This window comes from Cebidichthys violaceus, unplaced genomic scaffold, assembly GCF_023349555.1.
Source record: "Cebidichthys violaceus isolate CVI_PGR_0920_01 unplaced genomic scaffold, fCebVio1.0.p SCAF_3, whole genome shotgun sequence".
Lineage (NCBI taxonomy): Eukaryota > Metazoa > Chordata > Actinopteri > Perciformes > Stichaeidae > Cebidichthys > Cebidichthys violaceus.
The window spans coordinates 15,882,011-15,906,495 of record NW_027176483.1 but is presented as its reverse complement, the minus strand read 5'-3'; the positions used below and the strand labels follow the sequence as shown (position 1 = coordinate 15,906,495).

Below are 24,485 nucleotides of genomic sequence, written 5' to 3'. Positions count from 1 at the left end.
AGGGCCCTATCAAAGTGCATTACAGTACAGTGCTTTTTACTCTCATGCTCCCTTTTACTTTTTTCGGCAGTCTTTTTTTAATTAGTATCTGATTAAAGCCGAGGAGACGAGGTACAACGTTACCATTTAATTAAGTAATCAAAACAAGAAAGGGATACATGAAAACCTACTAATGCTTAGGTCTTGAAGGAAATGAGGTGTAATACTTTTGTGGTTACGCTGTTCTGTTATTGCTAGAATGATAGTGCTTCCGCTTAAAAAGAAAAGGGACAATACTGAATTATTCAGCAGCAACCTACAGTAAAGTCTATTACCTTCATAAAACGTTGCTACAAGTACGTTTTACTTTTAGATTTCAGTTACTTTATAAGATGGTTTATTTGCAGAATCAGGACAGCGATTTCACTTCCCAGTCATGCATTTTGTAATTTCTGCCACAGGAGCAAATGCCAAGCTGCGCTACCAGATAACATCTGGCAACAAAGGTGGAGTTTTTGACATCGAGCCAGAGGTGGGGACAATCTTCATTGCTCAACCACTGGACTATGAGCAACAGAAGAGATACAAGCTACTCGTTCTCGCCTCCGACGGGAAGTGGGAAGACTATGCGGCCGTGGTGGTTACTGTGGTTAACAAGAACGACGAGGCACCTGTGTTCTCCATGAATGAGTATTATGGCTCTATCACAGAGGAGCTCGATGGGTCACCTGTGTTTGTACTACAGGTGAGCGGCTGAGATGATTACTGCTAAGAGATTTTAGCTTTTTTTTTGATCAATAGATCTGTAATTATCCTAAAAGCTTCTCAAAGCGTGGCTGTATGTGGCAGCTGAGTATTGCTTACAATTGATTCATGTCATTTCAGTGTATCTACTGTTCGTATTTTAGTATTTATACACTACTGCATTTTGAAACATTATAGACTTTTCAGTCCACTAAGTTAGAGAGACAGTAGTGATGGATCTTGTGTGAGGAAATTCAACAGTAAGGCTGTCAGACCTGCTCTGAGGCCAGTTGCCTGATCGGAGCTCATTGCTTTAATTTAGGTGGTCAGGAAAAAATGCAAACACTTAAATTGGCTGTCTAAAAAAATCCAAGAAGACCCGGGTGACGGCTGAAAAGAGATAAGAGGAAGCAGTAATTTGGGTTTGACTGGATGAGTGAGTATCCATTTTCTTAAGAAGTTGTCTTTATCTCCCCAGGTGACAGCTACTGACCCAGACAAAGATGCAGACCAGGGCGCCATACGGTATTCCATTCATGGCCAGGGGGCAGAGTCACACTTCATGATCAATGACATCACGGGGGAGATGTATGCCCAGCGCACCATGGACCGAGAGGAGCGTGCTGTCTGGCGCTTTGTTGTCATGGCAACGGACGAAGAGGGCGAAGGACTTACTGGCTTTACGGATGTTATTATTAACGTGTGGGACATCAATGACAATGCCCCCGCCTTCACGTGTGCACCTGATAATTGCCACTGTAGCGTTACGGAGAACTCTCCTCCTGGAACATTTGTTGTGGAAATGACCGCAGTAGACCTTGACGATGCAGCCGTAGGTCAGAACGCAATCCTCACGTACCGGATTACAGAGAACGTGCACAAGGCAAACAATGCAGACCTTTTCACTATTGATTCCAGCACCGGCACTATATCTGTGGCAGCAGAGGGTCTGGACCGAGAGCATGCGGACAGCCATCGGCTGATAGTGGAGGCGCGGGACGGCGGGGGTATGATAGGTACAGCTACTGCCACTGTAGTTGTAACAGACATCAACGACCATGTGCCTAAGTTTAGAGAGGACCACTGTGGTGCTCGTGTGCCTGAGAGTACTAATGAAGATGCTCCTATTCTGGAATTGAGCGCTGTGGACCCTGACGCAGGCACGTATGGCCAGCTGGCCTTCAGTGTGGTGGCAGGAGATGCGGAGCAACGATTCTACATGGTCAGCCACAGACTGGAGCAGACGGGCACTCTGAGACTGAAGAAAAAGCTGGACTTTGAGAAGTCAGGGGAGCAGCGGTTTAACCTCACCATCAAGGTGGAGGACTCTGATTTCTCCAGCCTCATCCACTGTCAGGTTCTAGTGGAGGATGTGAATGACAATGCTCCTGTGTTCACCCCGAGCTCCCACCTGCTCTCCCCTGTGCCTGAGGACGTAACTGTAGGAACCAGCATCATTCAGGTCGTGGCCAGTGACTCCGACTCGGGCCTGAATGGGGACATTTTGTACAGCATTTTTCCTCAATCTGACCCATATGGACATTTTATAGTCAGCCGAGCCGGTGTGGTCACAGTTGCCAGAACACTGGATAGGGAGACAGTGGCGGGTTATGAGGTGGTTGTCATGGCGACAGATCGGGGTACCCCGGCACTGACTGGCAGTGTCACGGTCCACTTGCCGCTGCTAGACGTGAATGACAACGGGCCAGAGTTGGAGACAGCCTACACTCCTGTGCTGTGGGAGAACAGTCCAGCACCTCAAGTGGTCTGGCTCAACAGGAGCTCAACTCTGCTCCATGTTGTGGACAGAGACTCCTCGGAGCACGGGCCTCCTTTCTCTCTCTCCCTGCCCTCACTTTACTCTATCCACTTCCACCTGCAGGATCACGGGAACGGCTCTGCCACGCTCACTGCCCTGCGGAGATTCGACAGGGAAAGGCAGAGCGAGTTCCACTTGCCAGTGATTATGATTGACAGCGGCGATCCACCAATGACAGCCACTAACACACTTACTATCACCATCGGCGACCTGAATGATAACGCCCATCAGCCAGGAGAGAAAGATGTCTATGTGCATACCCGCAAGGGTGAGTTGCTGGCTTCCCTTCTTTTCATTTTTCTTTGCCCCGTGCTTTCGCTGCAGAGCTTTTCACTACAGGCAGATATTTGAATGAAGAGGGGAAACTGAGGCTACAGCTGAAGGGTAAAGTTTTCATTCCTACCTGTTCGGTGTAGTCTGGAATTCATAATTGCACTCTTCCTTTTACATTCCAGCAGTGTTTTGTTATGGTAATATCGTTGTCAAATCCTTTCTCAAGCCCTCAGCACATCCTTTCCTTGCCAGCCCTATGCCTAAAGCTCATCCGAGCATCACATTATGATAAGAATCATGATTCTTCTTTTTGTAGTTTTTTTTTAGCATCCAGGTAAGATGGTTAGGTATGTTGTCTTGCTAGTGTTTTGATCGCACACTACATGGCAGTTTTGGTAATTGTGGAAAACAGGAACGCCGTGACTCACCCAGGCTGCCATTGTTTACCCAGCTGCAGTACTCTGGCACTGCAGGTCGATAATAACATAATCCATACAGAGATAGCCGTGCTTCCTTAAGCTCCACGCTCTCTGAAGTGGAGCACTGAGAGCCTATTCATTCCAGCAGTGGGGCTCCACAGTTATGAGCATAATAAGTAGAAAAGAACACAAGAATGCAAGATAAGGAGAAGAGAGGGACGACAAGATAAGTGTTGGCATCAGCAGATTTTGTCCAGACTGAATCAATGTGTGCATGTGTGTGTGTGTGTGTTTACCTTGAACAGGAAGGATGGCAAATGCGGCACTGGGGAAGGTGTATGCCCCAGATCCTGATGACTGGGACAACAAGACCTACACTCTGGAGACAAGCGCAGCCAAGTAAGAGCTCTCTGTTAAATGCATATCATTATTTTCTCTGAAAACATGCTGATCTCCAAATGTGCAGCACAAGTACAAGTGCTAAAGCAAAACAGTACCAGAAGAACTGCCAACATTGTAGAATTTGAAAAATAAAGAGGATGTGGACTCAGCGTTGAGCCTGTATTTCTGTATCAAGGCGTCTTTCAGTGATATCACTTGGCCTGAAACATGCCTAACAGGTACTTCTCCTAATCTTAAATCCTATTCCCTGGCCTCTAATATGAGCTACACTTTCCAAAAGGGACTCTAATAATAGCCGTCAACAGTGATTGCCATTCTGGAAAATGCAATCAGATTCAAACAAACTAAGCAATCTCGGTCCACCTGTATGGTGTTCCTGAGATGAAACAGACCGTACAAACGCCGTCTGACTCCATCAGGTTCCTTGTGCAGCTATTCAGTATTCACACCCTCTAGATCAGATTAGAAATACCAATTGCATATTTGTTTTATTCATATACCAAATTCTGACAGTTACCATGACAACGATGAAGCGCTTTTGAAACAAATAGTGTAATTTTTTTACTTCTCCGTCTTGGCGTTTTTTCTTTTTCTGTTTCTTTGTATTGTTTCTCAAAATGAATTCGCATTAACTTTCTACTGGAGTAAACCCAGGTAACCTGACCAATTCTCTACTTGTCTGTCTGCCATCCGTCAGGTGCTTTTCTTCTGAACAAGAGCTCAGGAGCTAAAGAAGCCACTTGTCTCCTTTTTTTCTCTCTTTCTTTCATCTATCTCTGAAGCCGTCCTCTCCTACTTAACAGCTCCTCTGCTTTTCACAGATACTTCACTCTGAACCAGAGCTCAGGAGTGCTGACCGTCAAACCGAACACTCCAGCAGGCAGCTACTGGTTGAGGGTCGGCGTGTCTGATGGGGTGTGGCCCGATGTGTTCTCAGGGGTCAGAGTTCATGTCAGGGAGCTGGAGGAAAAGTCCATTTTGTTGTCCGCCTCGCTGCGTCTGACCGGTAACGTTGGCAAAAACACTGACTCACCTGATGACATAACATAATATTGTCTATAACTTCTTTTTTTGGTTGGATTTACCAGTCTCAGTCATCCTCCACAAAACAGAGCGCTTGTTCTTTGTTGCCGTTGTTGTTCTATTCTTTTTTGAGGCTGATGTTGAAAGAGACAGCATGTGCCACAGGCATGAATAAATTGGTACTTTTCACTAACTGATTATCAGGTTGTCAATCCAGTTAACGCCGAAATAATAGGCTGTCAGTAGACATCTTAACACTTGCATTATTTAACAGTTCTAAGTATTGTAAAGCAATCTTTCACACTGCTTGCTGGTAATAGTTTCCTTCTTCGTCTTATTCTTTTACACTCTGAAGTTTATGTTAGAGTGTTCATTTTTCTGTCAGTCTCTCAGAGCAAATGGGAGTTGTAAAGGTCAATTTGGAAGTGTCAGGTAAAGTCCTTGACATTTAAAAAGCCATTCGGCGGCTATTATGGATGCCTCTGACTCCAAGTCATTATCATTTTTAGAGATTAAAGATGACTACCCACAGTCTACAGATATTATTGGAAGGTGGCACCACAAATGTGATTGATTTCGCGGTCATTAAAATATTTTCTACAAGGCAGCTCTTCAAGACCCTGACTTTATTTCAGTGAAGAAATAAACGATTTTTACTTGACTGCATCACGACTTATTCGCTTTATGGATGATTCAGTGAGGAAGTGGATCAATAGCCAGAGATGTAAGGCTACCTCTTATGCTTATGGAATCAGGAACTCGGTAGGCTTTGATCAACTCTGTAGTTGTCATTGACAAGTCAGTAGTTCTCTCTTTGTCTCCTGAAGGCATAACAGCGAGAGAATTTATCGACTCTCACGTCGAGGGGAAGAGTCGACTGGAGACGTTCTGGGACTTCCTGTCTGAAACGCTGTCTGTCAGATCGGGGAGCATCAACATTTTCAGCATAGCAGACAGGGAGGAGAGAACCGTGGACATCCATTTCTATGTGCTAACTGATAATGGCTACCTGCGCCCTGAGAAACTGCATTCTGTCCTCACCGCACATAAAAAGAAGGTATATATACCATTGTGTCTGATAGATAGAGATCAATGCTCATATATCAAGTGATACACTTGGGAGCTTGAGTGGAAGAGATAACGGGGCTCTTTATCTGCCCTTTTATTTTCACACCAACTTCCTGTCTGTTTACTGCCTGGCCCTGTCATGTCTCTTTGTCTCTTCCATTCATTTCTTCTCTTTGTCTACTTTCCTTTTTTTCCGCTTCTTTCTGTCATCCATGTTTTGAATCTGCATAATTTCTATTCCTTTGTCATTCCTAATTGTATGTCTTACTCCTTTAAAAAAAACAACCAGTTATAGAATAATAAAAACATTTATGTAGATTAGGCCCGCCCTTCTTCTTTTGCATTGCTTGTGAAGTCTTTTCACTCTCCAAATGTATATCACTGTGTGCTCACCCACATTGGAGATACAAATTTGTGTATCTTCGCTGACAATTATTGTAATTGCCATGTTTGTCTCCCGCATCTGCTCCCTTTTTCCCTTTTCTGACTCTCCGCAGCTGCAGTCACTGCTGCGTGCGAATGTGAGCCAGGTGCAGGTAGATGAGTGTGTGCGCACCGACTGCAAGACAACCGGCGGCTGCTCCACACAGTTAAGCATCACTGACACGCCCACCCTGGTAGACTCAGGTGCCTTATCCCTGGTGTCAGTGAAGGTGACGTCCTCTGCTGTGTGTGGCTGCGCTGCCAGGGAAATGACCCACCAGCCCTGCTCCTCCTACAACATTAACCCCTGCCTTAACGGGGGAACCTGCGTCGACACCCAGAGTGGATACAGGTGAGAAGCATGTCTGCAGGTGTTACTGGTGTTGGACGAGGCTCTCAAAAGATAGGAAACAGGAATGGGAGATTCCTGGTGTGCTGCAGTCTTCTCTTTAGTCCTGCCAGGCGTAGTGTAAGAGTGTCATCTTGGAAAATGAGCCCAGAATTACTAACAGCCCCTCTTGTGAGAAAAATCTCCTTCACCTGCAACTTGACCTAACTTGCTTGAGCTGCTCTGCTGTGTTGTCAGCTGAATATAGAGTAGCAGGATTTTTCAAAAGCCTTTGGGCTATTTGCAATAAGGCAATGTGCATTTATGTGTATACCTGAACTCTGAGTGTATCTTGGCCAGATTATTTAATTAGGCCTCAAGATGTATAGCCTGATATTGAAATTTCTAAATTCTGGTGTGCTGTGTTTTGCAGAACTTGACAGTAAATAATGAGCATTGCTTTTGTATTAAGGTCATTCGCAAGTACTTTGAATATTAACTCTAAATATTTATAAATGTGTGTAGTCAATATAAAGACCTTCAACTTCAAGTGCATAGGTCTCTGTGGGAGTCTAGAAACAGCATGCAGTTCATTTCATGCACACTCTAATGCCCAGATTAAATAAATATAGGGCAAGGGGATTAGTACAACTCTGGCCCCCCTCTATGCTCACAACTTCTCAAAATCTCCTTTAATACCATTTACACGCATGCATACAAGTTCATGTAACAGTGTACAGAAATCTCTCTTTTTTTAACTTGTATCTTTTAAATTGTCTCTACTGCAGCTAATCTGCACACTGCTGAGAGAAGCCCTTGTTCTGCAAGAAGACTATCTCCCCATATGTGCTATATGTGCCCCCATATGAATGCGCTACAACCATAAAGAATCCAATTTTTGGTTCTATCCTCTGTCGAAGGAGCTTAACAGGCAACCTCAGACGGCAGCTGATCAGATATTGTCAGTCAGAAGTGAGAAAAACATGCCCTGCACTTCTTGATTTGGATTGGCATTGCTCTCATGAGTCACATGAAAGAGCAGTGAAAGAGTGAGGTGCTGTGCACGCCATGTGCATATGTATGCATAAGGCTACGCTCTACCTAAGCCGTCCCTTTCGCTGCGTATATGGATCAGTATTCCTGACATGTGTTGCCCCGCTGCAGAATAAACAGTGATGGGGAGAAATAGCCCCTAACAGCCTCAGTACACACAGCCTTCCTCAGACATTGCATGGAAATAGATGGCTTTGACATTATCAGCGAAGCCAGCTTGTCTACATGCCTACATTGCAGGAGATAGGATGATATCAACCGGTCCCTTCCATCCTGGCGATCACAGTGATATAATGAGCTGTTTTTCATCACTGTATGTATTTCTCCCTTTATGGTAATTTTGTATGATTATTAACATTTACCATTATGGTCTCACACACACACACACACACGTTGAAGATAGGCATGAAAAACATTTCATTTCCAGTTGCTGCTGGAGCAGTGATCCCTAACACTCAAGCTCTAATCAAAGTAGATAAGTACAAGAAGAGGCAATTGCACAGATATCAACCAAAGCGTGTAATACCTTAAGAATGAGAAGGGGGCGGGTGGGGATAAGTGAGAAAAAGTCCAGGAAATCACTGATGGCACGGTGCATAGAAAAGAGAGAGAAATAGAATTAATTATCTCGTAACAAAGAAGATGTGATGTGCCGAGCAAGAGCGTTCTCCAGAGGGTTCAGCCCGGGCAGCTGAGATAGATGAAGAATAGACCGGCGTAATGTTGTGTTCATAGCTAATTGATTTAATGTAGAATTGAATATTCAGGGCTTTGTTGCGAATGCAAACAATTGATTGATGAAAGCACTTTGTTAGCTGTCTGTGGACAGTCGGCATGTTGGAGCAAACGTCAAAGCCCCTTCCTGTGTGAATCAACAAGACCGTCACGTCCACCACAGAAAAGTCACCACGCTCGGATCCAGAGATTGGACAGTGTGAAGATTTCACAGACCACAAAACATGAACGACACTGATTGTTTCTTTCCCCATCTTTCGCATTGATTTTTCTCACCGTTTTTTTCTCTTCCTCTCTGTGCTACAGGTGTCGCTGCCCCCCGCAGCTTGATGGGCCAGAATGTCAGCAGACAAGGCTTAGTTTCCTTGGCAACGGCTATGCCTGGTTTCCCCCCTTAAGGCCATGCTTTGATAGCCATCTTTCACTGGAGTTCATGACAGAGGAAGACGATGGACTGCTTCTGTATGCGGGCCCGTTGGCCACTCTGCTGCCTGGGGATAGTGAGGACTACATGGCCATAGGTAAACAATGAGTCTGCATAATTAGATGCATGCCAAGGGACCTGTGGGCCAATATTGCACTAAAACTTGAAACTTAATTTTGTGTGTTTAATTACTGGGTGGTAGCTAATCAGATATATGAGGCAAATTGTTTCTGCTGAGGGATATGAGAACTCACTCTACCGAGTTATACAGTAAGTACTTAATGTGCTGCTACACAGGCAACCCACTTTAACTGTTTAATGTGTATGTAATACTTTGTCGTGAGCCACAAGGAATAGTGCTTCCGTGTCACAACAGTGGTTCAGCTCTTGAACAGACTCTGTGGCTAATAGATTTTCAGTCAAGATCATATCAGCAAGGTTTATTCTCACTGACACAAAGGCTCAAACATGAAGGCTCCAGGTGAAGGACAGTAGTAAAGAATGTATCAGACTGAAAGGGTATCGTGATTGCTATAAGAATTCTTACTTGCATTACTGTAATGACTCATGTTACTTATTGATACTATCGGTAGTGGTAAATAAACTAAATAGTAAAAGTAATACATTTTACAGAGAGCTTTAAAACACTGCTGCATATTGTTGAAGTTACTGGCAAAATATAACGATAACGTAATGTTATTTCTAAAATATGATAGCAACCATCTTCATGTATCAACTATGAAGGGGCTCAGTCGATGATGCTCACACACAAACACACACTTATACATCCTTATCTCCAGTTACCATTTTCTGTCACCATGATTTTTATTTTTCTACACTAGGGCCAACTTAAGCAGTAGGTTCACCCAAATTACAAAATATGATAGTTTTGTGTTTTGTTTTGAGGTCAAATTTCTGCCTCCACCCCAAATTAATGAAGGTAACTCTGTTTGATTTGATTTAAAAATTAGATTCTGCAGCAACAGCTCATTTCAGAAACAATGTCATTATTACTGAATTATTCACAGGGCTCCCTGTGAACAAAAATATGTCTGAACCGAGCTTTTTCTCTATTTTGTTACGATGTGTCACTATTTTCCATCACCTTCTTTCTGGTGAGCAGGGGATTTCAGATTCCCTGCTATAACCCTGCTGTGTTATATATTTTGCATTGTCATTGTCTTTTTTAGTTTATAGTGTATGTTTGTTCTAAGGTGAGAAGCTTTCATTCATCCCTTGGGCCTGTATGAAATAGTAATTTGCATCTTGCCATTTTTTTCTTTCTTTCCAATACATTTCATCACAGTTGTTTTTTTTCTTGACCTTGCCTGTATATTTCTTTTCAGGGCAAGCAAGTTAAGCTCTTTTTCTACAAATCTCTAAAAACCTTTTAATGCCTCCACGCCGTCAACAGCTGTGGCTAGAGGCTTTATGTTTTGGGGTTATCTGTACCATTATCGTGAATGTGACATCTCGGGAACACCTGCAATGAATTTCTGAAAATTTGGCACGAACGTCCACTTGGAATCAAAGATTAAGTGATTGGATTTTGATGGTCAAAGGTCACTCAGGCCTCACGTTGATTCAATCCTTGTGAATATATCGGGGATGCCTTTAAGGAAATTCATTACATCTGGCACAAACATCCACATGCACTCAAGGATGAACTGATTTGTAATTGGTTGTCAAAGGCCAAGGTCACTGGGAAAGTGATGATATTTTGGACAGACGTAGTTGGATGCAAACTGCAACTGGACTGGTTGGCAGAGGCATATAACCACAAGGCGGAAATTCTAGTTTGAGTAGAAAACGTTTCATTCAAGTAAAATTATGATCTTGATTGATTTACTAATGTTAATTCTGAACTTTTTTTTTGCTCAGAATTGATTGGTGGGACACCTAGTCTGAAAATCAACCATGGTTCTGGGACCCTGGTCCTCCAGTTAACAAATAACGTTGGGGTGACTGACAGACGCTGGCATCGCCTTGATGTGAGGAGCAACAGTAAAGTAAGAGAAGCACATCCTTACATGTCGTTGTCTCTTCCACTCTGTGTAAGGACAAGATGTCAGAATAAAATATGTGCTGTAACTTGTAGAGAGCCTGGCTATAGTATACTCACACATCCATATATGCAGCAGCGATGACCTCTCTCCACTCTCCCTCAATTTAAAGGAAGTGCGCTTCACTCTCGATCGATGTTCCAGTGCAATTATCATGGAGACAGAAGGCGTGGACTCATGGGCAGTGACAGAGGACCGCTCATCCTGTGAAATCCGTGGGGTCACACCCAACCGGGACAAGTAAGAGCAATGATTAAATGTAACAAGTCTGAACACTGCACAAAATAATAACCAGACGGTCCTTCTAAATCCTAAAGGGAGATATTAAGTACTAAATGATAGGATAAATAATACATTGTGTTTATTATATTCCATAACGTATACATGAACATGTAGACATGAATACATAAATGTGGCTACATGTGTTTGTGGTTGAAGTAGCCAAAGATTAGAAATTCTCCAGAGCTCCTTCTGGGGTTTTCCTGTGGTTGTTGTCTATTAATCTTCTAAGGTCTTGTTCTCTTCACTGTTTTTAAATCTAAAAGGATGCTTGGCCCACAGGAAAAGTGTCTTAGCACCACATGTCCCCACAGGGATAAACAATCCTATATCGAGTCCAGCATTAGCTGTCACAGAGGCAGCAGTTTACGACGTGGTCAAAGTGAAAAATTAAGAATAAGGTCAATGTTTTACATGTAAATGTGATAGTTACATATACTGCATATACATCACCCCCACAGTCGTAGCTGAGAATTGTTTATTTGGGACTGAAAGATTAGATTAAGCCTACAGTAGTGGTGGGACTGTAAAATGAAAAAATAACATTTTAATTAAGTCATAATAATTATTTTCATTATTGAGTAATATATTGATGTTTTATTCCCAATTAACTGATTAATAGTTTAGTTCATAAAATGTAAATATAACAGTGACAAAAAGTTCCTAGAGCCCAAGGGGGTGTTTTTTAGATGCATTGTTTTGTCTGACCACAGGTCAAAACTCAAAGATATACAGTCTAATATAGAACAGAAAGCAGCAAATACTCAAATATAAGGAGCTGAAGCCAGATAATGTTTGGCAATAGATGCAGATTCATTTTCTGTTGACTATTTAATTTCTCGATTTATTGTCTCAACTCAAAAGTTATCTAGCAAAGGCCAGTTGGAGCATCTTCAGTTCCAAAAGTAATATTTTTGAAAACTTTAACCAGCTCATGTTCTCTCAACATCGCTTATTCACTTAGAAATATGAATAATGTCCCTATCTCTGGTATATTATAAAACACACATATTTGTTTAGATCATGTTCAATAATCGTGTCTAAAATGGTGTTTGTGCACAAGCTGCGTGGAGTCGTTTATTGAAATCAAATCAGATAGGGAGTCAGACTGTTTTAGGCTCACTGCGTTCAATTTCTGTCCTCTCTGGAGGGAAACTGTTGGTGAAATCGTCAGATAAAATTCGTAAAATGTTAATTACTCCTTCTGGCTGTGTTTCTGTACATAGTCACAGCTGAGTTTGCTTTTCCCCATAGTGGGCTCGGCCTGGCACATGTGATCATTGTTTTGTTGTATAATTAAGCTATGAATTTATGAATATGAAATGATAATATTATTAATTACCATCAGGGTGTTGCCACAATTTATTTCAATAACTTAAAAAAAGAGCCATTTACTCTGATCACTGTATTTGAGTTTCAACTTCTTAGGCAATACAAATAGTTATGTCATTAAACAGGGAATGTGCGAGTTAACGAGCCAAAATTAGCTTTTAAAAATATTCAGTTTTATCTCATTCGTGCAAGAGTTGCAGTGCTGAATCAGTTTGTGTTTTCATCGTTTCGGGCAAATGCAATTTACCAGCTGTGCTTTTATTTTCACAATAAGGGAAAAAGAACAACAATAAGATGTCATATTTATTGTCAGAGAGCAGTGACAGCGATGACAACCCCAACAGGAAAAGAATGAAACCATGAATTTTAACCATGACAGTTTATATTATGTGTGCATTCTTTTTTTTCTGCTTGCATTCTGTGTTTCTTTATATTGAGAGGTGTGTTTTGAATTTTTACCTTGAGAACCTACAAGGTGCTCTTTCCTTTTCTTCTCCTCTGTTTGCATATTGATAGTTGCTTTTCTTTCCCAGGTATCTGAATGGAAGTCAAGTATTGCAGCTCGGAGGGGTCAACAATAACATATCCTATGAATACCCACAGCTGCAGCACAAACATTACACTGGATGTATAAGGAACCTCCTTGTGGACAGCAAGGTACTGTGTGGAGCAGGCAGGGTTTAGGAAATACACACATTGCCACATTGCAATAGATTGCTTTAGTGTTTCTCTGTACGCTTTACCTGACAAGATACATAGGTGCTGTAGGCTCCGTGTTTTTTTTCTATACCTTGATTTGTAGATGTGCTGTATATGCATCAACACATTTGCTAATAAAAAAAAGGACCTGAATCCACCTGAATCAGTGGACTTATGTAAAAGAAAGCATGCACACATTGTCATGCATGTGCATCCTCATGCACGCGCATGAGACAGGGACCTTCTAATAAAAACAGTTCTCTATAGCGCTACTTGTGGTCAAAGAGTAAAGATACAGCAATATGTCTTAGAATGGCATCTCTCAATATAATGTTATATTGGATTATATTATTGGATTATTATAAGTAATGCGTAAATGTGTAAGCAGAATTTTAATATTGTTCTGTAGTTGGTTTTGGTGAAGCTATATTTAGCCACTTTATATACAGCTGGGTAGTTAAATCTATAACAATACATACTTTATAAAGTGAACCTAGTTTTGAATGTAAAATATGAATCTGCAATATAAGTAGTAACTAAAGCTGTTAACAAATGTAATGGACTAAGAAGTATATTTCTCTCTGAAATGTTGTGGAGAAGTAAAGAACAGCATACAATAAAAATACAATATCAATACAACTAACAAGAACTGTGTTATTAGTATTAACGGCATTTTTTGTTGATTACAACTTAAGTATCTTGTGACATTATTTTGATCATTTGTGTTTATAATACTATGTATGGTGTGTAGTGCTTCTATTTTCATTTTCCATGTGTCTATTTGTATATATAGTACATGTTTTTTGAATGTTAAATTTATTATTTTGTACATCTTTTTTGCTACTGTGACACTTAAATTTCCATTTGATCAATTGGATAAATCAAGATATAATGTATTATTAAACAGTCAGCAGTCAGATATCAATTTGTAGTATCTTACATTTAATGGCAAGATACAATTTCATTTCTCAATCTGCAATCACATTTCCATTCTCTCAACTATTATTGGAAGGACAGCAACGCCCACCTGAGTTTTCCTCTTCATATTTTTCTTTTTCTTCTTGTATTCAGCTATATGACCTTGGTACCCCAGCTGACTCCTCCAACACTGTGCCAGGCTGCTCTTTTATTGATGACCACTGCAACAACATGGAGCAATCGTACTCCTGCGGCAAGAGGGGTCGCTGCCACGGCGAGTGGGGCTCCTTCAGCTGCCTGTGTGAACCGGGGTTTACAGGGCCTCAGTGTGATCAAGGTAAGCATATGAATTTGCTTTCAATTGACCATGAGGTTTTAAGGAAAGGAACAGTGAGATCTCAGTGGAGTTTGGGATTTTAAGCCTCACAAAGTGTACAAATCCAAATGGGATGTGGGAAATTCAGCGCTCCAAAACGTCACTTTGCTGCAGTGGGAAGATAACTTCGCCTACATAAAGTCCTTTTGCAGAGCTGCATGCCCTCGCTGTGATATCCTCAATTATTTCTCATTTGACAGCTGAATTAATTGAACAAGCCTTGTGTGTTTTTGATTGACAAGTGGCTCCAGAGTTCTCCTTCGACGGCCGGAGCCACATTCAGTTCCAGCTCTTGTGGTCGTTGCCTGCACGACATATGAGGGTCCAGGTCGGGGTTCGGACACGTGCCGCCTTTGGTGTCATCCTCAGCCTGCTTTCCCAGGAGCAGAATGAATACCTACGTTTAGAGGTGAGTCACGGCTGGTCACTCCCATCCACCTTGACAGCTCCGATTGTCTTGTCTGTGGGCCTCAAGATGATAATTAGGGCCCAGACAATGATTGCTGAAAATACTTGTCAGGCTGAGAGTGAGTAATATCAGGGTTGGAGACATATGCGTGGATACAGAGGGGGCCGAGTGATTGACATATGTATGTTCTCAACAAGGTCTTTCAGTAAGTCTGAAGAATGCTGCTATTGAGAGGCTGCTATTTAAGAAATTAGGCCTTCTTTGTTCAAGGTTATTTCTGTCTCCGGTTAATTTTTCAAAACACAATTCAATCTGGTAAGAAAGCAATTGTGGACACTGTAATTCAAGGGCAGGGTGCTCTCAAGTGACGGTCAGATCCCCTGCTCTGAACTTGAGGCTTTTGACACAGCGTGCTTCAAGTAGTGAGCTTCAAGTCATCTCTGCATGCATGCTGCTCGCTTTGCCACAACGGGTGTGGAGTGGTGCTCACGCAGAGCGTTTCTCCAGGAGACAAGTCTACCTCACTTTGCCAAATCTCCGTAAGAGCATGCTTCTCCTGCCTGACACATTCCTGAGTGGATAAGAAGCTAGTGTTTCGTCAAGACCTTTCGTCTCATTGAATGACAGGCCGAGTGTAAACAGCACCTGGAAGTAAATGGCTCTGTTAGGACTGTCACTTTTGGCTAACTCACAGGTCAGCTGTTCTCAGTGAACCTGTCTCCGTTATGGTATATTCCACACCACTGGTCTGTCTTTGAAAACATCTTGTCTTGTGCTTGTTACTTGTTAGACAGTATTGTTTAAAGCAAAGCCGTCATCTCTTGTTCTTCTTAGGATCTTTGAACTTCATGAGGAAAAACAATGTTGTCCTCTTCCCTTGTTGCAGTCCCACAGTGACAGAAATAGGAAAAGGCTGTAGCCTTTACTGTATGCGGGCTGTGAAACCCTCTCTGGAGTTGAATTGGTGAGCTGTATAAAGCATCTGATGTCTGTCTGTGGCAGCATGCTGAAACATTTTCAGCCGGTTGTCTCAAAGCTCTTAGAAACACTTGAGCTCAAGCCTGGTGTATTTGCCGACAACAAGCCCTAATTTAAAGGGCTGTCTCTCTCCCCTTTTTTTCTTAAGGGTAGATATGGGATAGAGTGCACACTGAATAAATAACCACACTTTCACACAAAGGTTACCGAAGGCTAGCTGGGTATAAACAACATGCAGCTCTCCAAGGAGTATGGTGTCTCTGTGAAGAAAACACTCATCTAATGCAGTGTGTGAAGGAGTTTCTTCAGAGCGACTGGCATGCACTACTTTGTCAAAGACCAGTGACCCTTAAGAACAGTAAAACTCTAAAATCATAGCCTTTCATTTTTTTGTGTGCATTAAATGTGACTTGAGTTTAAAGTTGCAGAAATTCAGACTTCAGAAATACATTTGAACATGTTGTGCTTAATGGTGATTGCGTAGATCTCTGGGGGCGCTGCAGAAAGTTTATATAATCAGATTTTTTTTTCTGAGTATTGATTGAGTCCTTTGTCCTTTGCTCATTTTTGTTGTGGACTTGAGGGCAGGATGAGGCAGTAGGGAGAGCAAAGTCAGCTTTTACTGTAAGTGTGTGTATGTGCGTGTGTGTGTCTGTGTGTGTGTGTGTCCAGTGGGGGAGACGCATTTGAAATGCCCATGCTGAGGGAGCAATAGTTAATGCAGGCTGGGCTGAATGTGAATTATCTTGCCCCACTGTTTCCAATTAAGCTTTGGACATGTACAAGCTGCAGTTATGGGAGCCCCTCATTGGTTGGGTCCATTGTGTTCGCTCATCCTTAACTGCTGAAGATAATTGTTGTTTCTTGTATACCTTCCCTTTGGGATCCTCTGGCTTCTGCCATGCAGCGATGTGTACGGCAGCTCTGCAAAGCATCATAGCTGCAAAATTGCTAAATTAATTTTCACAACTGAAATTTTCATACCATTTTTTCTGTCAGGTTCACCACAGAGAGTCTGTTCTTGGTAGTTGGATAACACGTCTTGTCTTGTCCAACCTTTGCTTCCTTTTCTTTCACCACGGGAGCTGGCCTACTTCTTATGATGTTGTTATGCTCAAGATCTGTTTTTACTCATCAACACAGCACAATATGGCAGGAGTCCAGGTCTGTCTGTTTAGAATTTGTGTCACCCCATTTTACTTTTTTATTCACACAACTATTCCAAGCCTTGATATCCTGATCGATGACAAAACAGACCAGCTTGTTTTAGCAATGCAAAAGTCTCCCCCATGCAGTCCAGTAATAAATCTGGAGCCCATCCATAACACATAAACTCATCTGTATTATGTCTTGCTTCTTTTGGTTCTCTTGTCTGTTTGAATGATTACATTTCTAATCAGCAAAGCTCCACTGTGTGCCTCAGGTTATTCAGGGCCTGCTGGCTGTTTTCTACAACCTCGGAGATGGAGACTACAACCTGACACTGCCCTACCATCGCCTCAGTGATGGAGAGTGGCACGAGGTGGAGCTGGATCGGTATGGCAGAGAGTTCACGCTGCGACTGGACGGAGGTGGAGGACGGCGAGAGGTTACAGCCTCACCTGGGCGGAGTCAGGAGATCATTATTGACCCCTCCGTGGTGATGCTTGGAAACTCTTTTCCCTCAGGACACAACCGGAGCTTCCTCGGTAGGTGGCTGCTTACGTGCTTTGGTTTAATGAGACTGAATGAGTATATATTTGGTTTAAAAGTGAACAAATTAATTCATGTTGAGTGGAAGAATCAATGGATGTGTTGTATGAATCAACAAGTTAAGTTGTTAAAAGATTAATTGGCAAAAGCATACTGAAAGGAGTGGACAGTTAACTTGTATACCTGTTCAAATGAATGGACGTTTAAGTAATTCAGTGTTTATCTTTACCACTCACTGGTGCTTCTACATTTCACAACCTAATCCAAAGGTGTTTGATTCCTTTGTTTCAAATGGATGAGAGAAAGGGAGTCTGTGGAACTGATCTGTATTTAAATGATGTGTTAGAGCCTCATGCTTCCCACAGAGTGAGCAAACTACCCAACAGAGAAAATATCCTGCAAAAAAAAGAAGTCCATGCTGACAGCTTAGCCTCAGGCTGTTTGTGTGTTTGCATGCGCGCAAGTGTGTCAGCGAGTATGTTTATGTGTGTCAATGTGAGTGTCGGTGTGTTTGAGTTTACAGCCCTGCCATGGTGTAAATGCATGTCCACAAAAGATTTTGCCCGAGGACAGGTGTCTTCGAGTGTCTTTTGGCATTGTAAACTCAGTTTTTCTTTCTTTCTTCCTCATTCCTCCAGGTTGTTTGCGAGATGTGAGATTTAACGGCCGCTCCATCCCTCTGGGAGGGGAGCAGTCTACAGAGGGGCTTCAGGTGGTCACTTCGCAGGGCGTCTCTGTTGGCTGCTATTCAGAAGCCTGCAGGAAACATCACTGCTCCCCTCCCTTGGTCTGTGTGGACCTCTGGAGACACTATGAGTGCAGGTGCTCTAAATACATACGGAATAAGCAACCCAGGGTGTTAATGACACCATACAGTATGCAGGCACGATCTGTACACATTTACACACATACATCCAGAGACCACGCCTGCATACCACAGCCTTGCTTATAATAAAATTACTAACGCCAGCACTCAACTTGCAATTTTTGCAAAAACAAATGACATCAAGACCCACACACTTGCACAGTATAGATTTCCTTCAGCAGGTAAATAGAACAATATAACCTTTTGGAAAGGAGCTTTAAATGTCAAGTTATACTAATATTAATATTAACAATATTAACAACTGGTCACATTAGGTTAAATGCTATTTATTATAATTTTTTAGGTATAAACAAGGAATTGATATTAATATGTACAAGTTTTCAAAGTAACATATAACCCCCCCCCCCCCCCAAAATAAAAAAAAAAAAAAAAAAAACGCAGAGAAGATAAGATTGCAGGTGAATTTACATGCCTAAGATTGCAGGCACGAAAATACAAATAAGTCAAAAGGAACAGCCTGGAAAAATAATTTAACCATCTATGTTACAAAGACAGACAACCAAGTATAATAATGTAAAAAATATCAATACCATACTTTATTTAATAGCATAGTTTGCTAAAATTGCTGCTAATATTAAGACCAATAATCTAAACAATTAAAAAATACTGACAAATATAACAAGAAATTCTTTCTTTGTTGTCTTTTTTTTCAAAAGGGTTTATAAGCTCTAACTAATGACTTTAGTGACATTTAATTAATCATTTACTAATATTCTATTTTTTAGATAACTTATAAGACATCAATAAGAAAAACCTTTCCATCAAAAATCCAGCGCAGTTTATTAATATGTACAAGTGTATACTCAATGGTTTGCCTTATTATACATGTATTAATGTACTACTGACATGGATATTTATAAATGATAATTTACATAAATGCAAAACTGGTTAACCTTAACGTTGTTCTCATTAATGGCATATGAATTATCTATCAACATTAGTAAAACATTTATTAACAATAACGAAATCACAAGCTCCAATTTCTAAATACACAAAAACATAAATACAAAAAATCAAGCAGTGATCAAAACAAGTGATACAGTACTATTAAAAAAGCACAGTTTGTGCGTATATGTGAAAGTATAATGATATGATCAAAGTTTCAAAGTGTCCACCAGATGGCAGCTTGGCTGACTTCAGCCCCTGTTACACTGTGTGTATAACAGTGTCAACCTGAGAGAATAGTGTCGAACAGCGGCGACTGTCACAGTCTCGGCTGTCCCTTTTAACTCTGCAGGACCACTAAGTCTCCTGGCTGTGATTTCAAGACTCCGAAACAGTGTGGGACTTTCCACACCCTATCCATATTCTGTGATGGCAGCACAGCCTCAGGTTACAAAGCGCTGTGAGAAGCAGGGGGCAGGGTTGAATGATATCCGGGGGATGTTTTGTACAAATATACTGTGGAACTACCACTGCAAAGCCAATCTCAGCTTCTCAGTTTCTTTTCTCTCTTGTTTTTATACAGTACAGTCGACACTTTGTAACCTTCAAAGAGCATATCTTTGAATCTGGTTTAAGGACTGTAACTCCTAAGAGATTTAATTTTACACTGTCTGCTTAGGTGTCATAGCTCTGTAGAACTCGATGTTCCTTTTATCTGACAGCTTCCCAAGGGCCTCTTGTCTTTGCTTTACACTGCTGTCTCCGCTCTGCACAGGTGCCCTCCGGGCCACATGACCAAAGAGAACTCCCTGGGCAAAGTGTGTGTCTACACGCTGTGCGCCAGCCGGCCGTGTCGCCACGGCACCTGTGTGGCTCACTCTCCATCACGATACTCGTGCCGCTGCAGCGAGGGCTACCGGGGACGCCACTGTGAGGTGACGCTCGCCATGTTCCACAATGAGGACAGCAACAGCCTCAGCCTCAGCTCCATGTTCGCCATCAGCATATGTGTCCTGGCCTTTCTAGGTAGCTATGTCGACTACGTCCTCTTCTACCTGTGGTAACCACTCGTGTCATCGTCTCTTCTCCTGTTTATTTTATGTATGTTTTTGTCTGCCATTTTCCTTCTTTTTCATCTTCAATACATTGATTTTCATCTTGTGTTTTTATTTGTGTTCCTTCTCATCTTCTTGGTATAACATTATGTTTGGTTTTGTCTGTAACATCCACGGTTTTATCTGTTTTCCACTCCTTTTTGGTTCTGTGAAATCTACATACACATATTGTATCTTGTAGCCGTATTGATCTCTTGAGTTGTACCAGGATGTGATTTCTCCATGGGAGGTTGGTGGAAACATGAAACAAAACTGATAGAGTAGCAGGGAGGGAAACATTGTATATATTAATTTATGATTCACAGGGAAGCTGTTAAAGTCCCCGGAGAATCGGGCAGCTTCTTTATGTGTTTTTCTTTATTTCTCATCACTTCTGTGTCCCCTGTCTTTTCCAATGTTATGCTCTGACTTCAGCAGTCAATTTCCCTCTCAGCCTTTCTTTTTATGTGTCCAACTTATTTTATATCCCACCATCCTCTCATTTTACTCCCTTGATGTGTTTTTTCTTGCCTTTCCTTCCACATTTCTGTGTACATTTCTGTTTTCCCAAGTCCCCCTAAATGTGTCCATACTGTCCATGCACTACTATGTACACTCTTTTGGAGCTGTAATCAGGGATCACTTACATCAAGAAAAACTGCCAAAGTAAGGACAGCTTTTTATTGTCTTTTACTTTAATTAGGGTTATTCAAGGGTAACCTTAAGCTAAGGGTTAGATGTAGAATACGGTCTGTCTCATAGTGATATGATATGGACCAGCATGGGGCTGATTCCTTTGGTCAGAGGTCGTGTAGTGAGCGGCATGCAAGAAAAAAAGAACAATAGCAAACAGGACAATCTACAGAATAATTTGTGCCAAAATGCAGAAAACAGCAAACAGCATGTTTGTGTCTCCTCTCAAAACTTGAAACTTGAAACTATTTGTTCATTGTGTATTTTAAAACGCATGCAAGCTGGAGGATAATGTACCAGCTTGCTATTTACATCCTATTAATACAAAATAAACCACTTCAATGGCTGCCCACGGAGGACTATGTCTTCAATATTAAGTATGTGGTAATGTGGTCTTGAGCTCTTTGTTGAGGTATTTGAAAAATAAACATTACGGCATATCTTGTGACTAGAAGTAAAACTAACTACAGTCTTGACACAGTGTCAAGTGGAGGGGTTGTTAGTGTGGCCTTCGATTGACACATTATAAATGATAAATGCTTCAACCAGTGAAAATATTACATCAAAGCCATATAACAGGCTGAAACAGGTATGTTCATGAAAACAAACTTGCTTTTTGTTGTCATATTTTTGACAGCTTTATCAAAGTTATTTACTTGAACTTTATGCATTGTTTTATAGCAACACGTTTTCACTCCAAGCTTGTCAAATACCGGTGTCCTAAGCTTCAAACTATGATGCTCTCGGTACCCCTCTAGCATCGGTTGTGGATGTGGCCAGGACGATGTGTCAGTTTTCCTTTGTGACATGCATAGTGTCTTTTCAAAATAAATTTCTGTCTTCACTGGAAGATATGTTTAGGCAACAAAATCACTTAAGGGTTAAGGAACAAGCAAGATTGACGTTAACTTGACTTACTAACGACCCAGGTGTCTATCGACCTGTCTGGCAGTCTACTGGACGAGAGTCCTGTGTTTGTTTGATCCATCCACCACCGCTCCTAGCCGCTCTGTGGGCTATCTCTCTCTTTATTCTACGCAGTTGGTCTGATCGTCCAATTATGACAACAGGTGGGTTTAGATTGGAGTTGAAAGCCCGGTGCATCGGTATCAGACATTGAAGGGCACTGACCAACCGTTGATATTTGACGAGTTGGAATGAGACCGGATTGTTTTGAGGCAAAAAAATAAGCTGCCATTAAAAAATTCAAACTGTGATAAATATGGCAAATTAATGAATACATCACACAACAAGCACCAGATTGAGGCAGTGATGTGAATATGAAAGTTCACTTCACAAGAGTGTATGATTGTGCAGAAAAGAATCAAGTGAGAACAAAAAGGAAGTTTTTATGAAACATTTCAAAGTAAAAAATGAATTGGTAAGCCTCAAGCGTGGATATTTGAGGGCCTTCACTGAAAAAGCCTCCCTTTGAAGACTTTGACTTAGGCTGATCCAAGGCTGCTTTCTTATATATAAGGGGTCATGAGTTCAGAAATTATAGACCAGAACGTAACCACTGACTGCTTATAGGTGAGGAGTAGAATCTTAAAATCCATAAGTATGAGCTGAGGGTTATGTGGTCTCTTCGTCTCTGTTGAGCATAGCTGCTGAATTTTTAAGTTTTGATTTATGACTGAGTACATAGTGATTTTAAGCAAGACTATGAATATCTGGGTCACCCTTTTCAGATATGGAGTACTTAAAAACATATTTGGGATATATTTCTTAGTTGAGGAAAGCATGTTGAAACACTTTATTTTTCTCTGCATCTAAATTGAATTCAATTCAGAGGTCTAAAAAGAAGGACAAAGTAAAAGTGAGCAAAACAGAGCTTTGAGGATTCTGTTTATGAATCAATTATTTTTTTCAAGGGTTTTAGAGCCTTTCAGTGATATCTATAGAGTCCAAAACCCAAATATATTCAAATTGTATTTTTTTTGGAGAAAAGCCAAAACAATTAATCAGTTATCAATATAGTTGCTGATTAATTTTCTGTTGACTGACAAACCGATTAATCAGCTAATGTCTCAGCTCTAGACCTTAACCAGTTAAGTGCTGATGACACTGTCCCACTTGTGCAGTAAAATGGCATGATTGATGGTGTCATAAGCTGTCGTAAGATTTACTAGGACCAAAATTCAATACCACATCTGCTGCCAGCAGGGCCTTTTTAAATGTATATGCATTGATGTCTCTACAGAAAATATGAACTGTCCCTTTAATTCATTGTTAAGGTCCAGGACAGGGATGAGTTAGTTGTGTTACTTAAAAGCATTATAGCTAAGAAAATGGGATTTTCTGGTCCTCACAAAGATAGAAGGACAAATGTATGTGCATGTGTATGAGTGTCTCTCACGTTGATGCACTCACTAGGGCCACAGTGCTGTTTATGAGTCTTTCTTTCAGAGACAGGCTTATAAAACGCTTGGGCAATTCAATACACTGTCTCTGCCTCTATAACTGACTCAATGTTCCCTCCAGGGCATGTGGCTAGTATTGGGACATCAGTTATTCTGACACTTGAGAGTGAAATGCATAAAGCGGTCTTCAGTATTTGATAATGAATTCAAAGATGATAAAGTGTGGCCTTGGCATCGTTCATGAAAATTCATGTGTTGCTTGCATGCCAACTAAAGAAAGGTGCAGTCCATTTAAGTGGCTTGCCCGCTGTCGCTGATGAGGCATTTATATTCAAGGTTTAAATTTTTCACCTCACCAAGAATCACCGTCTGTTCAGTAATACAATTCAGACTGGAAAGAGCCGTCTTTGATGACTGTATAGTAATTACATTTTCACACCTTTAAAAAGGGAATAAAATAAGCTTAACAATTATTTCTCTCAACGTGAAAGCAAAAAGAAGAACCAGTTTTACTTCATGATCAAGGGTCCTGAATGTGGACACAAGATTAATCCAGTGATTTAATGAACATGTGGTTCTACAATAGTTGTTTCATGATGACCCTCATCACCACAGGAGCTGCTTCCATAAATAGCCTACACACTCTACAGACTCGCTGCACTAAGCGAGACTGCTAGCTGGGTGCAAAATTAAAGGGGGACTCTTTCTCTGCCTCAACGTGCATTAAAAGTTAAAATGATCATCCATTATTGAGTTTTACATAAGCCTTCACAGACTGACCAGAATGTGAGTTGAGCATGTGCTATTGACAGAACCAGATGAGGGGTTTTCTGACCAAGCCTCATTAATCCAACATCAAATCTGACATTCTAGTTTTTGAAGAATGGAAGAAATTAGCTTCCCATATGGGCTCTGGATGCCAAGCGATCATGTAAAGTGCCTGTACCTTTTATTCCCCGAAAGATTTATAAATAAATGATTTTCCTCAACTCTCCACCATCACTCATCTGTCTCATTTCCTTCTGCTCGTTCGTCATTTTTCTTTTCCCTGAACCTCCCATTGATGTTTCGTCTACCTTGCAGTTCATTTTTTCTCATTAACCTCAGACTGGAGCTACAGCGAAAGGG

The 24,485-nt window shown here is 41.4% G+C and overlaps 1 protein-coding gene across 1 annotated transcript in view; it reads left to right on the top strand.

The window, feature by feature from the left end:
• Positions 1 to 24,485, top strand: part of LOC137881891 (neural-cadherin-like) — a 77,853-nt gene that overhangs the window by 49,524 nt on the left and 3,844 nt on the right. The window contains exons 17-31 of the mRNA XM_068724078.1: positions 441 to 724; positions 1,202 to 2,810; positions 3,540 to 3,633; positions 4,458 to 4,642; positions 5,487 to 5,716; positions 6,225 to 6,502; positions 8,573 to 8,787; positions 10,572 to 10,699; positions 10,866 to 10,993; positions 12,898 to 13,021; positions 14,135 to 14,318; positions 14,600 to 14,766; positions 17,168 to 17,432; positions 18,075 to 18,258; positions 19,983 to 20,233. Coding sequence (XP_068580179.1) covers positions 441 to 724; positions 1,202 to 2,810; positions 3,540 to 3,633; positions 4,458 to 4,642; positions 5,487 to 5,716; positions 6,225 to 6,502; positions 8,573 to 8,787; positions 10,572 to 10,699; positions 10,866 to 10,993; positions 12,898 to 13,021; positions 14,135 to 14,318; positions 14,600 to 14,766; positions 17,168 to 17,432; positions 18,075 to 18,258; positions 19,983 to 20,233 — 4,326 coding nt within the window. The remainder of the gene's footprint in view (positions 1 to 440; positions 725 to 1,201; positions 2,811 to 3,539; positions 3,634 to 4,457; positions 4,643 to 5,486; positions 5,717 to 6,224; positions 6,503 to 8,572; positions 8,788 to 10,571; positions 10,700 to 10,865; positions 10,994 to 12,897; positions 13,022 to 14,134; positions 14,319 to 14,599; positions 14,767 to 17,167; positions 17,433 to 18,074; positions 18,259 to 19,982; positions 20,234 to 24,485) is intronic.